Raw genomic sequence first — 17,626 nt, 5'->3', positions numbered from 1 at the left:
AAGAGAATTTACACATTGAACACATTTGCATTTAATCTCACTTTTAGTTGACACTGTATTAATAAATATTACAAAATAAAAATATTTTGTACCAACTTAAATAAAATTGACAACAAAAACTCTGTGATCCGAACGTGAGACGGAACTAACGTTTTTGTAGTACCCAGAATGTCAGAAAGTGAATTTACACATTGGGCAACTTCATATTTCTGTTAATTAAATAAGAAAACTTGAATTTCCTAACGAATAATTGATTTCAACTATAGAATAAAAATCTTTGTTTTATATGGGAAACTTCAGTTTTTGAGCTACTTCTTACATGGGAAAATATAACACAGATCTTATGGAGAAAATGGCTGGACCAAAACATTTGACTTTATTGACAGGAAATTGTATTGTGTGGGAACATCTTGAACTAGTAGTTCAGAATTTTTAAAACACAACATTCCTGAACTTCTGTGACTTTGCTGCATCATAAACTACAGTAACAAGTTGAAACTTTAATAATCAAATTCTTGTTGGCAGTGGACGAACGTGAAATAGAGGTGATGTAAGCGAGTGTCGCCCGGTGTGTGCAGGCATGACGATGGACGTCAGTGTCCCGGAGCTGTCGATCCGCCCCACCGTCGCGGACTGCAGAGTGCCCGAGTGCGTCACCGTGGCGACCTCCACGGAGGACGACCAGATGGAGATGCCCATTGTGGTGCTGGAGACACGCCCTCCGCCCTCCTTGCAGGTCAGTCACTAGCTGTGTACCCAGATGTCCAGATGTACCCAAGCACTATAGATAGCGGTACATACTGTAGTCAGGGGCGAAGCCAGGGGGGGGGGGGGGGTTCAAATCCCCCCCTTAGCACCAAATCTTTAATTAATTTCTTATCCATCACTCAAACATATTTCATATTAAAATTAATAAAAAAAATTACCATTACAATATTTAAATTTAAGAACCGAAAACTGCTAAAATAGCACTATTTTACACCTTAAAATCAAAAATTTTCCGTTGGAGGACCTCCGGACCCCCGCTTTAATACAGGGGGGCCATGCTTCTTAACACCCCCTATACACAAATCCTGGCTACACCACTGACTGTTTAGCTCTTTAAAAAATCATCATCATTCATGATCAAGTATCAATTGAAAAGTTTACTAACAACAACTTAAATGTATGCATTAAATTAATGTTAGTAAAAAAAAATATTTTTGTTGGTTAAAATGCGGGCTTTTTCCCTACGGTAACCCATTACCATCTGATTGCTTCTGTGATAACTTAGGAAAATGAAATTAGCAGGTCTAATTAAGACCATACTTTAAAAAAATTTAACATAAGAAGACCACTTTCAGCATACTGAAATTGTATTAAGCATCCTGCAGGTAAAATTTTGGCAATAAACAAGTCTACATGTGTTTATTATTAGAGACAAGATTATATGGTGAATTGGGATAAAACCGAAATAACACCTAAAAGTATGTACGTACACCACATAACACCAAAATACAAGTAAATACACCATAAAGCACCGACATACCCCAAAAAATTATGAAATAAATCATCATAATTAATCAAAATTCAACCCATATTAAAAAAAAAAAGTAATCTTTTAATATAGTAAATTTAATGAATGTAAGTTATTTAGCATGTAGTTTGTACCAAAATATATGTACTGAATAGATTGGAAATTGTTTTACTATTTTTTTATAATACAGCTGTTATTAGTAACTAAATTTATACATTATAACATTGGGAAATTTTACAAACGCCCATATGCTTGCTGATTTTATTGTTCCCATTAAACATGCTCATTACAAATTATTGTATTGTAAAAGTGCATCATGTATCAGCCAAAATGACTGTTTTGGTAAAGTAATTATTATCAAACAAGTAAGTGTCATGTTTGTTGAAAATTGTGCTATCTTTATGAATAAATAGAATTTTGAAAAAAATAAAAACCATAGCACCAAAATCTTTTTATTAAAAACTAAATTGGCCTTAAAATAAAACCATATAATCTTGTCTCTATTTATTATTGTTATTACTAGACTACGTGTTAATGATAGTTAACTAGTGCACATCCATTCAAGCTCAAAACGTATTGACAATTACTTTTTTTTTTTTTTTTTTCAATTCATTCTTTGGTCATACACTTCCGATCACACTACTTCATTCACTGATGGCAGTGCAGTCGGCGATTGTTTGTGGTTACAGAAATACAACGTTGAGTTTGCGGTCTATTGGTTGTATGGTCGTAGCATAGGTGCACACAGCAGATCCCTCTCACACTGCTTGTATGGCCACACATGATTTCGCTAATAAAAAAAAACAGTAACAGTTAGGTTACATATGCTACAAATTTAATTCCAGAACTTGATGACAAAACCCTGCAAAGAGTCTTACAATATTGTTTCCCTGCTTAATTTTTGCACGTAATAGTGAGGGTAAAAAAACCTAAAAATTATAAAAATTAATGTTTAGTTTTTACTTAATTTTTTTATTGCTTCGAGGTGAACACAGACCCCACCTGGAGGATCTAAAGTTGCTCCTATCAATCAGTCACAGAGACTTAAGTCCAACTCCGACAATCGGTGCACTTTCGAGCTTTTAGTGGTCTGGCGGGGCGGTGGCAGGGCGTACTCATTCATGCCCCCTCTCTGCTTGCTGTGCCCAGGTCGGGTCTGTATATACTCTTCTGATGTGCTTCCCCTTCATTCCCAAACAAACCAGAAGGTGCTAGTTTCTCTTACTTCCGCGGGGCGGTAAAGTCACGTGACCAGTCACTGGGTCACCCCCACCACTCCACTGCCTCAGCCGAGGTGTGCGAAACATGGTGAGAAGCCTTGCCCGCAACACGCAGATGTTTGACGGGAATAAGACCATCCAGGGGTAAACAAAGTCCAGTCCAAAAAAGAAACTTCCGCTGTGGACCACAAATAGCAACCACGGCATAGACAGTTTATTATTTGTAACATACGTATGTGTGTTGTAGGTTCGCAGAATATTTGTTTATTTATTTTTTTTGTTTTAATATCTTAGTTTTGGTTTTTATATAGTCACTTTCATAATACATTATATTAATAAATTAACATTTAATGTGCTGTTATAGGTTATGTGTTGTTATTGTTGTGTTCCCATTTACTTACAGGTGTCCGTAGGTTCCTAAGTCCCGAAATATACAGTAATGGTGCTATGTTTGCTAACTTGCATTTTGTTTTTTTATGCCTCATTTCAGGTTACTGTCACACACTAAATATAAATCATTTGTGAATGTCCATTTCTTGCATTGCTGCAAAGTATACAGATTTTCCATATTTATTACTGATTTATGGAGGGTAGTATTTAGACTTCCAGTTAGAGAATCACATAGTGTTGTTTATTAAAGAAACAAAGAAAACTATTTGTACATGAGAATTGTCGTGTTTATCTCTATTTCGTACGATAAATCGGGCTTGTTTAGCTGTTGGCTACATATATTACACAATAATTCTGGTGTGTTCATTGCTCACAGCACAAATTTTTCTGTCATGTGTAGGTAATGTTTTGGCAACAGTGTAAAACTGTAAAGGCTTGCAAGTGCTGCAACAGCCAACGTAATTGTTGTGTTTTGCATTGCCATTAAATTATGTGAAATGTAAACAAGAAGTGTGCTGCTGTTTCTTTTGTCTCAGATTTTAAAAAGATTTTTTTTTTTTAAAGTATGTATTGTGATAGCCTCACAAAAGTGTGGCTGTGTCTTTTTCCATCTAAAGTGTCAGAAATATAACTTTTGTGGATATGACTGCCATCACTGCTGATGCATTAAAAGTATAAGAATGTCACATTACATTAATATTTTGTCCTATTTAGCAAATAGTAGTGAAATTGAGGCTACAAAGGCTAAACGGCTAAACTATTATTCACATCATTTCTTGTTGAGCATTACTTTTCATTGGTTTCTGACTGTGCAAATCATTTATTTCAAGAGTTATATTTCAAGATTCTAAAACAGTCAAAAAGTACAGTATTTTACATTTTGCATAAAAACGTCTGCTTAAGTTCAATGTATTGCAAATCGAACAAGAAAGAAATTGCATCTATTTTGCAATTTTCATCTTTGTCTGAAGTAGGTAACTTTGGGTTTTTCCATTAGATGTGCTATAAAAAATATTTTACCCTTGAGGAGATTCAAGAATCCAAGCATACAATGCTTGCATTTTCAAATGATTATGTGGTAAACTTAATGTAAAGTACTTAACATAAATATTTATATATATATTTTTTTTTTTAATATAAAGTGATTTTCAAACCTGTGTAGTTTTTAAATTACAGTGGAGTCTCGCTAATCCGAAAATTTGGCTGATTTGACAAGCTTACAGAGCCCGACCAGTGAGTCTCGAGCTCACACTAACTTCCACTTAAAAACCCTCAGTCCATCTTCCAGAAGGTTTCAGCCCCACCGTTCCCAAATGTTAGCAATCGGGGCACAAGCTGGCAGAAAGGGGCCCCACGTCGCTCTCGCCCCAGAAACATCACATGGCAGCTCCAGACACGTGACCAGGCTCACGCCACACATTGTTATGTGCTATGTTAGCACAACAACCGCCCATGCCTGCCACATGCTCCCATCACTGAGTCACACCACCGTGCAGCTGTGGCGACACACAACCAGCCCACACCGAGAAAGACAAAAATTTAAAGTTGGCTCAAGACGAAAAATTCTGTAATGCGACAATATTATTCTGGGATATTTGTGATAACCATCCTTTACTACATGTAATTTGTTTACGCTTTTAATAAAAACTTACTTTTTATTACATAATACGTAGTGAAGCAAAGAAGTGCATTATCTCCCTTGCTATTCATTATAGTGTTGGAGAGGATTATGAAGAGAGTGTAAGAAGAGATCTTAGAAGGAAAGATGAAGGCCGTGCTGCTATTTGCTGAAAATTTGATGGTGTGGGGAGAAAAGGAAGGGAAGTGCAAGAGCAACTAACGGCATGGAGTGAGGAAGTGAGGCAATGTGGTATGAGATAAAGCCCTAAAAAGAGTGAAGTGGTAGTCATACGACAAACAAAAATAGAGTAAGGAGAATTAGAAGGTGTTGAGTTGAAACAGGTGGAAACCTTTTAAGTATCCAGAAAGTGTATCGGAGAGAGGTGGCGAAAACATGGAGAAAATAGTAAGGTGAGGACTACAACTAGATGCAAGTGTGTGAGAGATTTGTTACGGAAGAGGGAGGTGCCATTAAAATGCAAACAAATGTTGTACAATACTTACCAAGTGCCCATTGTCACTTATGGGACAATGACTCGGACTGAGGACAAGAGAGATTCTGGGAAGATCAGAGCAATAAGAATTAATTGTATGAAGAGTATGTTACAAGGTGAAACAGGATCAGGAATGAGATGGTACAAGCAGGAGTACAGGACTTGAATGATATCGTGGAAAAAGAAAAAAAATGAGATGATGTAGCCATGTCCAGAGAATAATAGAGAAGCTGCCTAGGGAGTTGAAGTAAACAGGAAGAAGGCCCCAAAGAAGACTTAAAGGAGAAAGAGCATTAGTTGGAGTGCTGGATAGAGGAGAAGAACGGAACAGAGTGAAGGAGGAGGAATGGTGGAGGGACAGAGGAAGATGCAGGCATTTGACTTTGCTGACCCGGCCACAGGCTGGAAGCATTTGAGGAGGGGGAGGATGATGATGATGAATAACCGTGCTTTTGTAACAAATTATATTACTTAGGGACTTTGAAAACATTTTGTATTAATGAGAAATTTATATTAACAGGGTTTTTATTAATGAGGCTTCACTGTATTATTTTTAATTTTTTCTACGCTGTCATGAATTACCCTGCAAATGCTAACAATTCATAATAAAGTCAAATTTGGTATACTTTTGGGGAGGTAAATATTTTTATTGGGTCACTTGGGCTATTCATACTGTAAAAAAAAAATTACTATACTAATTTGGCAAGTTGTTTAAAAATTACTTGAATAAGAAAGATTTCTAAGTAGTACAAAACTGATAACTTCTTTTAAAAAATTCAATAGTTTTTTTTTATTTAAAAAAACTGGTCAGTGTTATACCATTTTTAAATCTTGTTTAAGTGAGCTATCTTTTGAAATAGTTTTCCAAAAAAATATATTTGCAGTATAAATAGTCATAGTTACATGTTTAAAAATTATTAATGCATGAATTCTGCAAAGATTTTTTCTTGTTTCCACGAAAAGTGTAACAAGTTTGATTTGATCTTGGATATTTATCAATGAAATGAGTGCATAACAAAATGTCTTAAATTTTAATATCAAAATTTGTAGTCACAGTATCTAATAATTTAGTTAAAGGTAGGGTTTAAAATCATTTAAAGTGCCTCTAACTCACAAACTATGATACTTGTATTATTATTATTATTATTATTATTATTATTATCAGATTCATCATTAAGTGGCCTATCAGCTGTTCTCAGCTTCATTTTGAGTTCTGGGACATTCTGTACACGTGTCTGAAAATATTTTGTGTAGCAAATTGTTGAGCTGCATGTGCAAAGACTCAAAGAGTGAAACGCTGAGGCAGTGAGGCTAATCACCGCACGTGGATTGTGTAGAAATAATTTTGTTATTTCTTGTTATCTTTGAAAGATTTGTGCAATGGGAGTGCATGACTTGATGTAGGCTTTTGGACATACGCCATTGCTTAGCACATGTATGTCTGCAGAAGAAAACTACAAAAAAACACAAATGACAAAAAACACAAATTAAGCAAAAATTGCTGTTGTCAGGATTTAATGCCACACAATATTCCAGAACAGGAATATGGTCAACAAACATGGAAAAAAACAAAGAAAAATGGACTAACAGAATGGGGGGGAGGGGGAATTCCATTCTGTTAGTCCATTTTTCTTTGTTTTTTCCTTGTTTGTTGACCATATTCCTGTTGTGGAATATTGTGTGGCGTTAAATCCTGACAACAACAATTTTTGCTTAATTTGTGTTTTTTGTCATTTGTGTAGACATACATGTGCTAAGCAATGGCGTATGTCCAAAAGCCTACATCAAGTCTTGTTATTTCTTGGTTTTGGTTTACATCTGAGCAACAAGAACCAAGAATCACTTTTTCATTTGAAGGTAAGGAGCTCATTAAAACTATTGAACAACTTTTTAGTAGAAAATTTCAATGCCCTCTTTTAATATAGGGATCTAAAATTTCTCCAAAATTGGTTACTTTTTTTAGTTTTTAGCTAAACCAAGACAAGTTTTTAAAATAATTAAATTATTCATATTGAAAACATATTTTTTTATCCTTATTAAATGCTGGTGAACAATAGAAATATAAAATACCTCTTACAAAAACTCTTAGTGTTTAGGTTTCTGACAATTTTATTTAGAATCTGTTTAATTGTATAGGAATGTTTTCAGTTAATGGTGGTTTCACATTTGCAGTATCAGGAATATATTTTATTTCAGGGAGGGTGGGGAATAGCAGCACATTATTGATGACATAATTTCAGGTTTAAAGAATTTTCAATTGGTGAAAAATTGGTTCATCTTAACAACGAATAAACTTCTATCATCACGTTCTCCAGAAAGATCCAAAGATCCATACCATTCAGTATGATTATAAACTTGATAACATATCTATCACAAAATCTCAACTTGTCAAAGACTTAGGCTTTTTCTTAATCGTAAATTATTTTTCAACATCATATTGAATACCTTATCTCATACTCTAATAAAATACTTGGTCTCATTAAATTTATTATCTTCAACACATTGAATATTGACTCCATCCTCTCTCTCTACACAGCTTTAATAAGATCCAAACTTGAATATGGATCAGTAATATGGAACAGCATCAACAATACAGATAGTGTAAAATTGGATAGGGTTCAATTAAAATTATCTGACTTCATTCACAAAACAAAAAAATTAAATAACTGCAATAACATTGATCGAAAACCCATTCTAGGTTCTTTATCAACTAGAAGAAAGATTTTAGATGTTTATAACTGTTATATTTCTTCTTTCAATAGCAGTAACCCACCTTTTTTTATGTACGCTTTCTAATACTAATGGCATAACATATAGACTTAACACCAATTTTAATTCTTATGTTGATATTTTGCAACCTAATAGTGACAAAAAATTTGTTCAAAATGTTTTGTTTTGTGTTCCATTATATCGCTAATCTTATTATATTCTTTTTATAAACTTTATTTGTGATTTATATTCTATATCATATTTGCTCAACTGCAAATTTAATTATTTGCTGGTCTTTATTTCACCCCTTTAATAATTGAGTTTTTTTTATTATGTGAAAACTTGTCATATTAATGTACCATACAATACTACTATTAATTATCTTATATTTATTCTAACATACACATGTTAAATAACACATTATAACTGTTACATAATGATCCTTTTGAAACCAATACCTAAACAATATTTTAGTATCTATTTCTTTTCTCAATCATTTCTATGACTAATACTATATTTTTTGTAACTAATATTTTCTTAGTGTACTGTAATAATTCTTAGATAATCATGAATTTCATTTTATCGTATAATTCGTATTTTGTGTAAGTTCTTCCCTGTAGAAATTGTTTCCTTCCTGTATTATGTTGTTTGTCCTTTTTTTTTCTCCATGTATTTGTATTATTGTCTTTTTTTTTTATGTTTTGCTTTATTATGTGTGTGTGTGTGAGGGTTTTTTTTTTGTATAAATTTAGGTCATGCATATCTTTGCAAACTTTTAAAGGTGTTGATATGCATGTTGCAAATGGTAAATAAATAAATAAATAAATAAATAGTAGGTAGGTACCATCTTGTTAAGTTAGGATTTAAGAAGGGAAAAAATTTTAGCATTGTTCCTTAAAATGAATTTGTTTTGTATATTTATCACACTCTGCATTATTTTTAAGAATTCTGCGTTAAATTTTGTGTCTGAGTTTTGCTTTATAAGTTTATTTGCAACATAGAACACTTAAATTTGCTTGTTACCGAGGTCAGATATTTTCACATCACTGGCGAGTACTGAAATACTACATTTTTTTATACTATATGTCGATTGACTGACAATTCCTTTGCATTTGGGAGTTTGCCACATCTATAACATGATGGAATGATACAGTAGATGAAAAACTTCCTTTAAACGCCAATTGCTGTAACAAGTACATGCATAATTTTGAAGTATCTGGAATAGTAGACTTACTATGTTTTTTTTTAATCCTCTGCTTCAAAAAAATACTCCACAACAAACACACATAAATTCAGACCCTTCAGTTATTACAAATACATATGGTAAGCCCTACTTAATTTTATAAAATTTAAAATTTGTGAATAAATGTTTCCTTTTGAATAAACTAATGATCTAAAAGGGGAACTGGTGACATCTAAAATGCAAGTAAAGATAGTATTTTACCTTCTCATAACAGTCAGCAAAACAAATTTTTAGTTTTTAGTGTAGTTTTTTGCTTTATTTTACATTAAATGGCCAAATATATCATTGCAAGTATATATTTGGGAGTCACAGTTAAAAATACTTCAGATTTATGTCAGATTCATTCTGTTTTTTTTTATTTTTATTTATTTATTTATTTTATTTTTTTAAATAAAGTTACAATGTTTTTAGTTCTGGCATCTAATAAAATAAGCACTGCCACACAGTTCAATGCTTTGTTTTAAAGAGAAGAATCAATGTAATAATAATTTTGATCTCAAATTTTCACAACCGTAAGTTCATATATATTTTAACAATCCTTTCAAACAAATATTACCAAAACAAGTTTCAAGTTAACTTGTTCAAGTAAAGAAGAAGAAGAAAGGTAATGTTAATGAAAAATTCAGGTAAGTCATTTAAGTGCTTCTAAATAAATTTTACTGATATAGAAACAAATTTTGTGAAAAATCTAATGAATGGTTTCATGTAAGAAACCTCCCAAATAATGGCTAACAGTAATCCAGAGGTACCTATACTAGGCTGTTGCTCCAAAGACATAACTCATAATGTGTCCTACGTTGCATTTTTTATGCTAGTTAACATCTGAAATAGTGTGGTTTACATAGCCATGGAATATTTCATTGGACTACCTGAACATTTAAAGGATGTTCAACAATTAATTATATAGATAAAAGTTTATTGTAATGTTTTATAATTTTATATCTGTGTGTATATTACAAAGCCCCTTGCATTGTTTAATCTACATATACAGGATAAGTCTGAATTCAAACGACTCTCTTCAGCTGCATGTTCATCACGACAAAATAAGTTGAAAACCTCTATATGACTTATGGTCTTGAGTGCTTCCCATTCTTTGACTGTGGGGCGAAAAACATTTTTATTTTAAATAGTAGAGAAAGTATTTTCTGACCATCTGAATTATGTTTAATTAAATGAAGTTATACAACCACCGCGACTTTTGTGCTATTGTAAAATTATTTTATTAAAATAACTGAGTGTAACGCCTTTATTTTTCTCACACTATTGTTACTTGTTACTACCTTAGTCTTTCATAACAGTGAAATAATTTTTACTTGATGTATAGTTAGCAAAACAGGACTACATAAAGAAGGGGTATAAATTTATTTATAGTACAAAGATGTAGGGTCAACATTTATTAATGCATCACATTCACCCTGAACGAAATCTTACTTCCTTGTGGATGTCCAAGAACCCTAGAACACATTTTTTCCTTTAATTTTTAGTTGTGAATGATCACATTTAATAATAATGATATTTGGTGAAAAAATCATTAAAATTGTTTTGTTGGAATATTGAAGTAGTAATTTTATTTAGCAGGCCAAGCTCTGTGCACGAATTTGCAATCAGCTAGGAGGATTTTTTTAAATTACCGAGTGTATAAGGAAATGGGTTAACAAATTTTTTTTTATTATAAGCATGGGTATACACCCCTCCTCCAAACCCTAAAACATCTAATAAAATCCATCATTCCCACCAACAAAAGGGAAAAAAATTGAAAGAAAAAATGTTTATCCTAACTCCGAAATGAAATTCTGCATACACCTAATTATAAGGGGAATTTACACTTGATTCTGTTTATTATAATGGACTAAATATTTCAAAAATGCACATATACTCTTACATACAACTTAATTATATACTGCAATAATGTTTGGTGCAGTTGTAGAAAAAATTATGGATTTATAAAAATAAACTTTTAAAAAATATATATATTGTATTTTAATAGGTACAATTTGAGAATTCTGTGCTTCCAATTGTTATTTGTTGTGTTAATATAATATTATTGTACTTTAATAGTTACAAGTTGAGAATTCTATTTCCAATTGTTATTGATTGTGAATGTAGTCACATTTCGTGTACGTTAGATAGCACCACATTCAAGACCGTCTCAAAAAAAAAAACATTCTCTTTGAAATACCATTCCTAATTGGCTTCACTCTGATTTTTTTCCCTCGCAGTCGACAATCCCATTGGTTAGCAAGGCTGTCCAACCAGTGTGTAGTCGTCCGCCATGTTTTTTTTTTTTTTTTACAAAAAGCATCGAGAGATGGCAGCACACACTTAAAAATTGAAAAGCTATGTGGATTATGTTCTTTGACAGCAGTTTTACGGCCCGAATTCCAAAATGGCGCTATGTTAGTTTTTTTAAAGTGTCAGTTGGAGTTCTGTCATTTTTTTAATCTGTTAGTATTGTTTATATACTGTCGTTTTGTTTACAGACGGTTAGTTTATGTTCGTACGAAAGTTGGACGCAACAAAGTTATAATGTTTCGGGCCGTGAAAAAAGCCATTTTCGAGTTGTAAAAAAAAAGTTTCGTGGGCCATGTACCGCTAGCGTTAAGACAAGAAGAAGTTTTTAAAAATATTTGAATGAAACAGCGGTCCTTTCCTACCCGAAGCACGCGGTATTGCTTTCAGCTCCTGCAAAGTGTGGAAATCACGAAATTCGAGTGGTGGTTGACAGAATGTGGAACAATTTTCCAGAGATGTTTTTCATCACTCCGGTAATGGTGGGATATCAGTGAAATTTATATTGCTGTTATGTAAATTTTGTTGGAATGTTAGTACGTTTTTATGTAGTATCTGGTTTTTTTGGACTTGTGGGTTTGTAGTTGTACGATGTATTTTTTTTAATTACGTAGACAAGTGTGCGGGAGTTCATTGTGATGCCGGTATTGAGTAAATATTCTGCTTCTTGACATTCAGCCGGATGATTGTTTATATTTAATGCGCTAAGAGAAATCCCTTTTGTGCACTGGTTTATGTAATTCTGTTAAGTGCATGCATATGTTATTCGGAATTTTGATATATACCTGCCGCTCTGGGTAACGATAGTGGATTTCGCTGTTCAATAATAAACACTAACCTTCCGTCAATAAAAGGGAATACTGCTAGATCCTGGCGCTATACGTCAGTGTGTAACCTCTTGCGATAACATGTGGTGTTGGTAAACTACGTGTGCGCGTAAGTAGTGGCCAATCACATCAATTTTCTTTTATTGCATCGTTTATTGATTTTTGAAAGTGAAATTGTTAATTGTTAAAAAATAGTTCTGTACATTGTCTCTTGGCTATTATTCTAAGTGTTTTGTGTTCGCTGAGTTCAAAATATAATACTGTGCGATTATTTAAGAAAATAAAATGTTGCAAGTATTTCATGCCGGTTAGCTCTTTTTTTTTCATACAAAGGCAATTAACTTTGCCGCCCCCCCCCCCCCCTTTTTTTTTATTTTTTATTTTTCATTCCCTACTGCAATTTATCATTAACCTAAATTTGCTGTTATGCCATTAGCAATTTACCTGGTATGACTTTTCTAAGTATAAGTACTTAAGTTTTGTAGACTAAAAAAAATTGAAAGTGGGTAGGTAAGTTAAATGGAATCTTTTAAAATTTGTAAAGTATGTAATCTAGAAAATGTTTTTATAAGTCTTGAAAAGATGCTACTAAACAGTAAAATTATCCTAAAGTTGTTTAAATTCATTCCATTTTCTATGTTAATTTTTTACATTTTGAATCATCCATTCTGTTAGTACATACAATAACTACATAACATTATTAACCTTCTAGTTTTTAATTATAGCTAACTGACTTGACTTGCTTAACCTATGGTGGTTGCCAAATTACTGGAGACTTGCACAAACTTAGGCTAAAATGACAAAGTACAAAGGGCACACACCCTACCAATGGCTGTGTGGGTAAAATACATGAAATCAATGTCTTAAAACCTCTGTGTATAGTGAGTAGAATTATATATTTTCTTTATGCCACCAAATCCAAAACTCCATACAGTTCTTATGCATACCTAGGGCATGTTTTTACAACCATCAATTAAGGTTGGAGTTTTCCAGCTGGCATGTGAAGCTAACGTACTGCTAATCCAGTGCAAAAATGTGTCATTTTATAGCTTTGAGTTCAGCAATCACAGGTTCAGCTTTCAGTGCATGTATGTAATGATATACTGAAAGTTGACAGCCGATCTTGTAATTTACCACCATATTAACAAACAAATTGCCCAAAACTTGTCTATAAATTAATTTTTATTGCTGCTTAGTACCTTATTTTGCATTTAGTGTTTTTCTTGTAGCAACTTGTTTTTAATGATAAATGAAATTTGAACTTACGATTTCATAATGAATATGTGATGGTAAATTATCAGTGTTTGTAAACCTCCTTAATATCTTTTAAAAGTCTTTAATTTGTCTTTAATTAAATAAGGGCCCTTAATTTAAAGTCCTTACATTTCACTAAGAATCCTTAAAAACTCCTTAATAAAGACTGATAGCATGCAAGTAATGGATAAATGTGGGTATTTTAAAGTTCTTTTGTTTCCAACTTGGTTGAAAACACTTTGCACATGTGCAGTACAGTTGGCAAATTTCGAGCCACATGATTAGATTTTATGTATAAAAATCATCTGTATTCATTATTTGTATTGTGTATCTCACCTTTAAACTGAAAATGTGTTTTTTACTCTTACTGTCAACTTTAAATTTAATGTAAATGTGATTAAATATTAATGATAAGGCTTCAAATTTCGGCTAGATAGTGTGCTTGGATTAGATATGTGTTCCAGAGATAATTAGGGAAAATGGAGCATATTCTGTAAAAATTGAACTAACCAATGAAATTATTTGTTGTGCAGTTACCAATTACCATTGTTTTTACTGGAGGGGTTTTGTGATATTAGAAATAGTTTTTTACCTCATGATAGTGGTGAAGGCAATGAAGCAAAGAGGTAATTAGAGTCCTTGCTTTTTGATTGCACTAGAGGGTATGAACTATATTTATTAATAAATCTTTATATTTTCATTTCACATGAATTATTCAATAGTAAACAGCAATATACACTTTTCAAAATTTATTCCATTCACTAAATAAGATATCATTGTTTTATGGCAGAAGAAACTATTTATTATTCATGTTTGATAAGTTGCTAGATTAAAATTAAATTGAAATAACTAATTAAATATGTCTTATTCTTAAAACACTAGTTTAAACATTTCTTCTGTAGAAAAGATAATAATAAAATAAATTTTTATGTTGATATTTTCTTTATTCTGTGCCTCCTACTGTGTTGTACAGCACTGTAAAGCAGCACATGTCTTGGAAGATAAAGAATGCTATTAATATTTGTTTTATGGGTGCCATAAACAGTAATGTCAAGTATTAATGAAACAGAGAAAATTAATTATATGTCTGAATAATTGTGTGACTATCAACATTTCCTACGATAAATCCTGCTCAAATAACATTTTTCTCAGGATACTTCCATTTCCCTCCATCATTCATTTTGTCAATAGTTGCCATATCATCGCCCCTCACCATCTCTAATTATTTTAATTTCGTGAGACATTAAGCCCAAACTGTTCATTTGATCATTTTATGCATTTTTTGTGTACATGTATATGATTGTTGTGGGTGCGTGTGGAAGTTGGCAGCAATGCATTTACATCCCTTCACAAACGTAACTTGCAATAGGGTGAACTTGTCAGTAATAGCACCCTTCCAATAATTAAAACTTTTTTTTTAAGACATTTGCACTGCTTTTAATAGAAACTTCTGACAAGAAAGCTATACCTTCAACTAGGAAAATATATTCAAGCTAAATGTTTATTCCCTTTCAATCCTGAGGCAATACTTTTGACAAATACACAAACACCAGTTAGAGCCAATTTGTTATGCACAAGACAATGCTGAGAAAATAAATGGCGTAGTCAATGATAGAAACTTTTTGGCTTATTTGGTATCAGATATTCATGAAACTACTTTGAAGAAATTTCATGATACCACAGAAGGTGAATGGTCTGGAGAGGAAAGAAGTAAAGATATTTTTTTTGTCTTTGGCAGGATTTTAAAATAATAAAATAACTGGTGGTTTACAGTATCAGATGACAACAACTTGATGCTCCAAACCCAACATCTCATCTCAATAAAATGAAGAAAAATAGATATTTGGCTGCTTCAGGTATGTGCCAGATAGGCCTCACAAATTCAACTCCAAGAATAAGTCTTGCAAGGAGCTGCTGCATCCTTTCAAGAAATGCTGCTTTCTCCCTTAGAAACACCTAAAAAATAAATCAAAATGTTTAAAATTAGTCTTTCCTTCTGTAATTTATGGGGAGAAATGGAAGACATGAGAGAATAATAAGAGCTTTCCAAAAAAAAAAGTTGGGGAAATTGAAGACTGGATATGTCGGAAACGCAAAACATTTCAGAAATGTGACAAGTGTAAAAATATGTACTAATTTAAATGTGTTCCAAGATATTATATTTCAGTACTTTGTATTAGATTTATATAATTTAGGTCTACCAATTCAAGTGCAATTCAAAATAGAAATATGATTTTTTTTTATCAGTATCTATGTATACTGATGATTAAAATGTGTAACAAGAGAGCCTCCTTGTATGCATTTTGTACAGTAAAAAACATATCTCTGATGCAAAAAAAATTTCATTGTTCCAGCTCATCACTAATATTTTAGTTCGGATTTGAAATTTGTAAGCTGTAGAGATATTTCAGAAATGTTATGTGTCAATTAATTTAAGTATTGTCCAGCTAGTAACTTGATTTTAATTCTATCCAAAGAGGCTTACTATATGTAAAATTATTGTTTGTACTATATGTTTTACCAGTTCAGATTATAATTTTAAGTAATAGTTATGTTTTTGTATAGAATTTTATTAATTGGTAACTGATTTTGAAATTACGCATAAAGTTTGTTCTTTGGAACAGACATTCCAAGTAAAAGGATGTATTAGCAAGTTAGCACTTGTCAATTTACTCGATGACATTCAACACACAATTGATTACAAGCATATTACACTGCTCGCTTTATTATACTCCAAAAATTCATTTCACAATGTTGATCATGATATTCTCTGTGCCAAACTGAGATATAATTTCAATATCTCTGATAATGCTGTTGCATGTTTTACATAATGCTTATCCAACAGGTGCTAGAGTGTTAAATCTGGTAATTCATTGTCAGCCTGGCACCTTGTCTGCTCAGGTGTTGCCTGTTTGGCAAAGAAAAGTCTTGGGACACTAATTTTTTTTAGTTTTTTTTTTTTTTTATATATATATATATATTTTTAACCTGTATATTATATGTGGTGTGCTAAGATTAATGTTAAATTATCATTAAATGTTACTTTTGTGAAGGTGTCTGTAATAATGATTGCCATTAAGAAAAATTTTAATGCCTATTGCAACAGAAATTGTGCAAGTGAAATGTTGTAGGTACAATGTTGCAGCATGACAACAGAAGTAATTATTCATAAGCCTCTTATACCTTAAGCAAGGTTTAGAGTAAAGTTGCAAAAAAATATGTATTGTTTCCTTTCTATATGTGACTACTTGTTTTAACAATAGTTATATTTTTGGCCCATGAACATTAACTCACAATGTAGGGTTTGTGCCAACTCCTCTTTAGTTTTTTGGCAAGATTTTTTTTTCTCCCTGGTTTATCTGTGGCTAATCATAAATGGTTTGATCAAGTTTTGGTATTTATCAACTTGATTGTAGGAAAACTACCATTAGAAGTGTTCCTGGAAGATTTATACTGTTATGATTTAATAATGTGGGGAAGAACTGGGTTCGTAAGGGATAGCCCAATCAGTATTTATTACAGTTTATTGATTACTAATATTTACGTCAATACTTAATAATCTTACTTTAAAATACCTAATCACAAATTACTGGCACTTAAAAAATGTTTATTCTCGAGTCACTCAATGTTTGTCAAGTTCCGCAGTTCGCACTCTGCACTGGAGCTAGGCTCAAAAGTGGTTCGCCCGTTTACTCGGGCCTGTCCACACACACAGTCTCGCGCCACTCAGTCGCCGCACTCTCACGATTCAGTCGCTCTGTGTTGTGCCACACTCGCCGGGGGTCTCTCATCCTATTCCTCTATGTCGCACTTCCCTTCGCCCTCGGAACTCCGGATGTCGCACTTCCCTTCGCTCTCGGAACTCCGGACCTGTTGCGGGACTCACTCAGAATACGCTCGGAACTCGGCGCTTACGCAGCACACTCCGTCGCTGCACTCACCGTCGCGAGACTCTTTCGCCCCAAAAACTATCACGAAGGCCGGCGTTTGCTGCTTAAGTAGTATGTGACACCCTTCTCGAATTGACGAGTCGCGACATCCCGGGCCGACCCGACGCCCAGCAA

General features: G+C 32.9%; 1 protein-coding gene across 6 annotated transcripts in view; it reads left to right on the top strand.

The window, feature by feature from the left end:
* The window catches only part of LOC134534199 (longitudinals lacking protein, isoforms H/M/V-like), a 55,270-nt gene that overhangs the window by 15,840 nt on the left and 21,804 nt on the right, over positions 1-17,626 (top strand). For all 6 annotated transcript variants that reach the window (XM_063372427.1, XM_063372424.1, XM_063372422.1 and 3 more), the window contains exon 5: positions 579-736. In XM_063372427.1, coding sequence (XP_063228497.1) covers positions 579-736 — 158 coding nt within the window. The remainder of the gene's footprint in view (positions 1-578; positions 737-17,626) is intronic.

This window comes from Bacillus rossius, chromosome 7, assembly GCF_032445375.1.
Source record: "Bacillus rossius redtenbacheri isolate Brsri chromosome 7, Brsri_v3, whole genome shotgun sequence".
In the NCBI taxonomy this organism is placed as follows: Eukaryota; Metazoa; Arthropoda; class Insecta; order Phasmatodea; family Bacillidae; genus Bacillus; species Bacillus rossius.
This window is presented reverse-complemented; position numbering and strand designations above follow the sequence as displayed.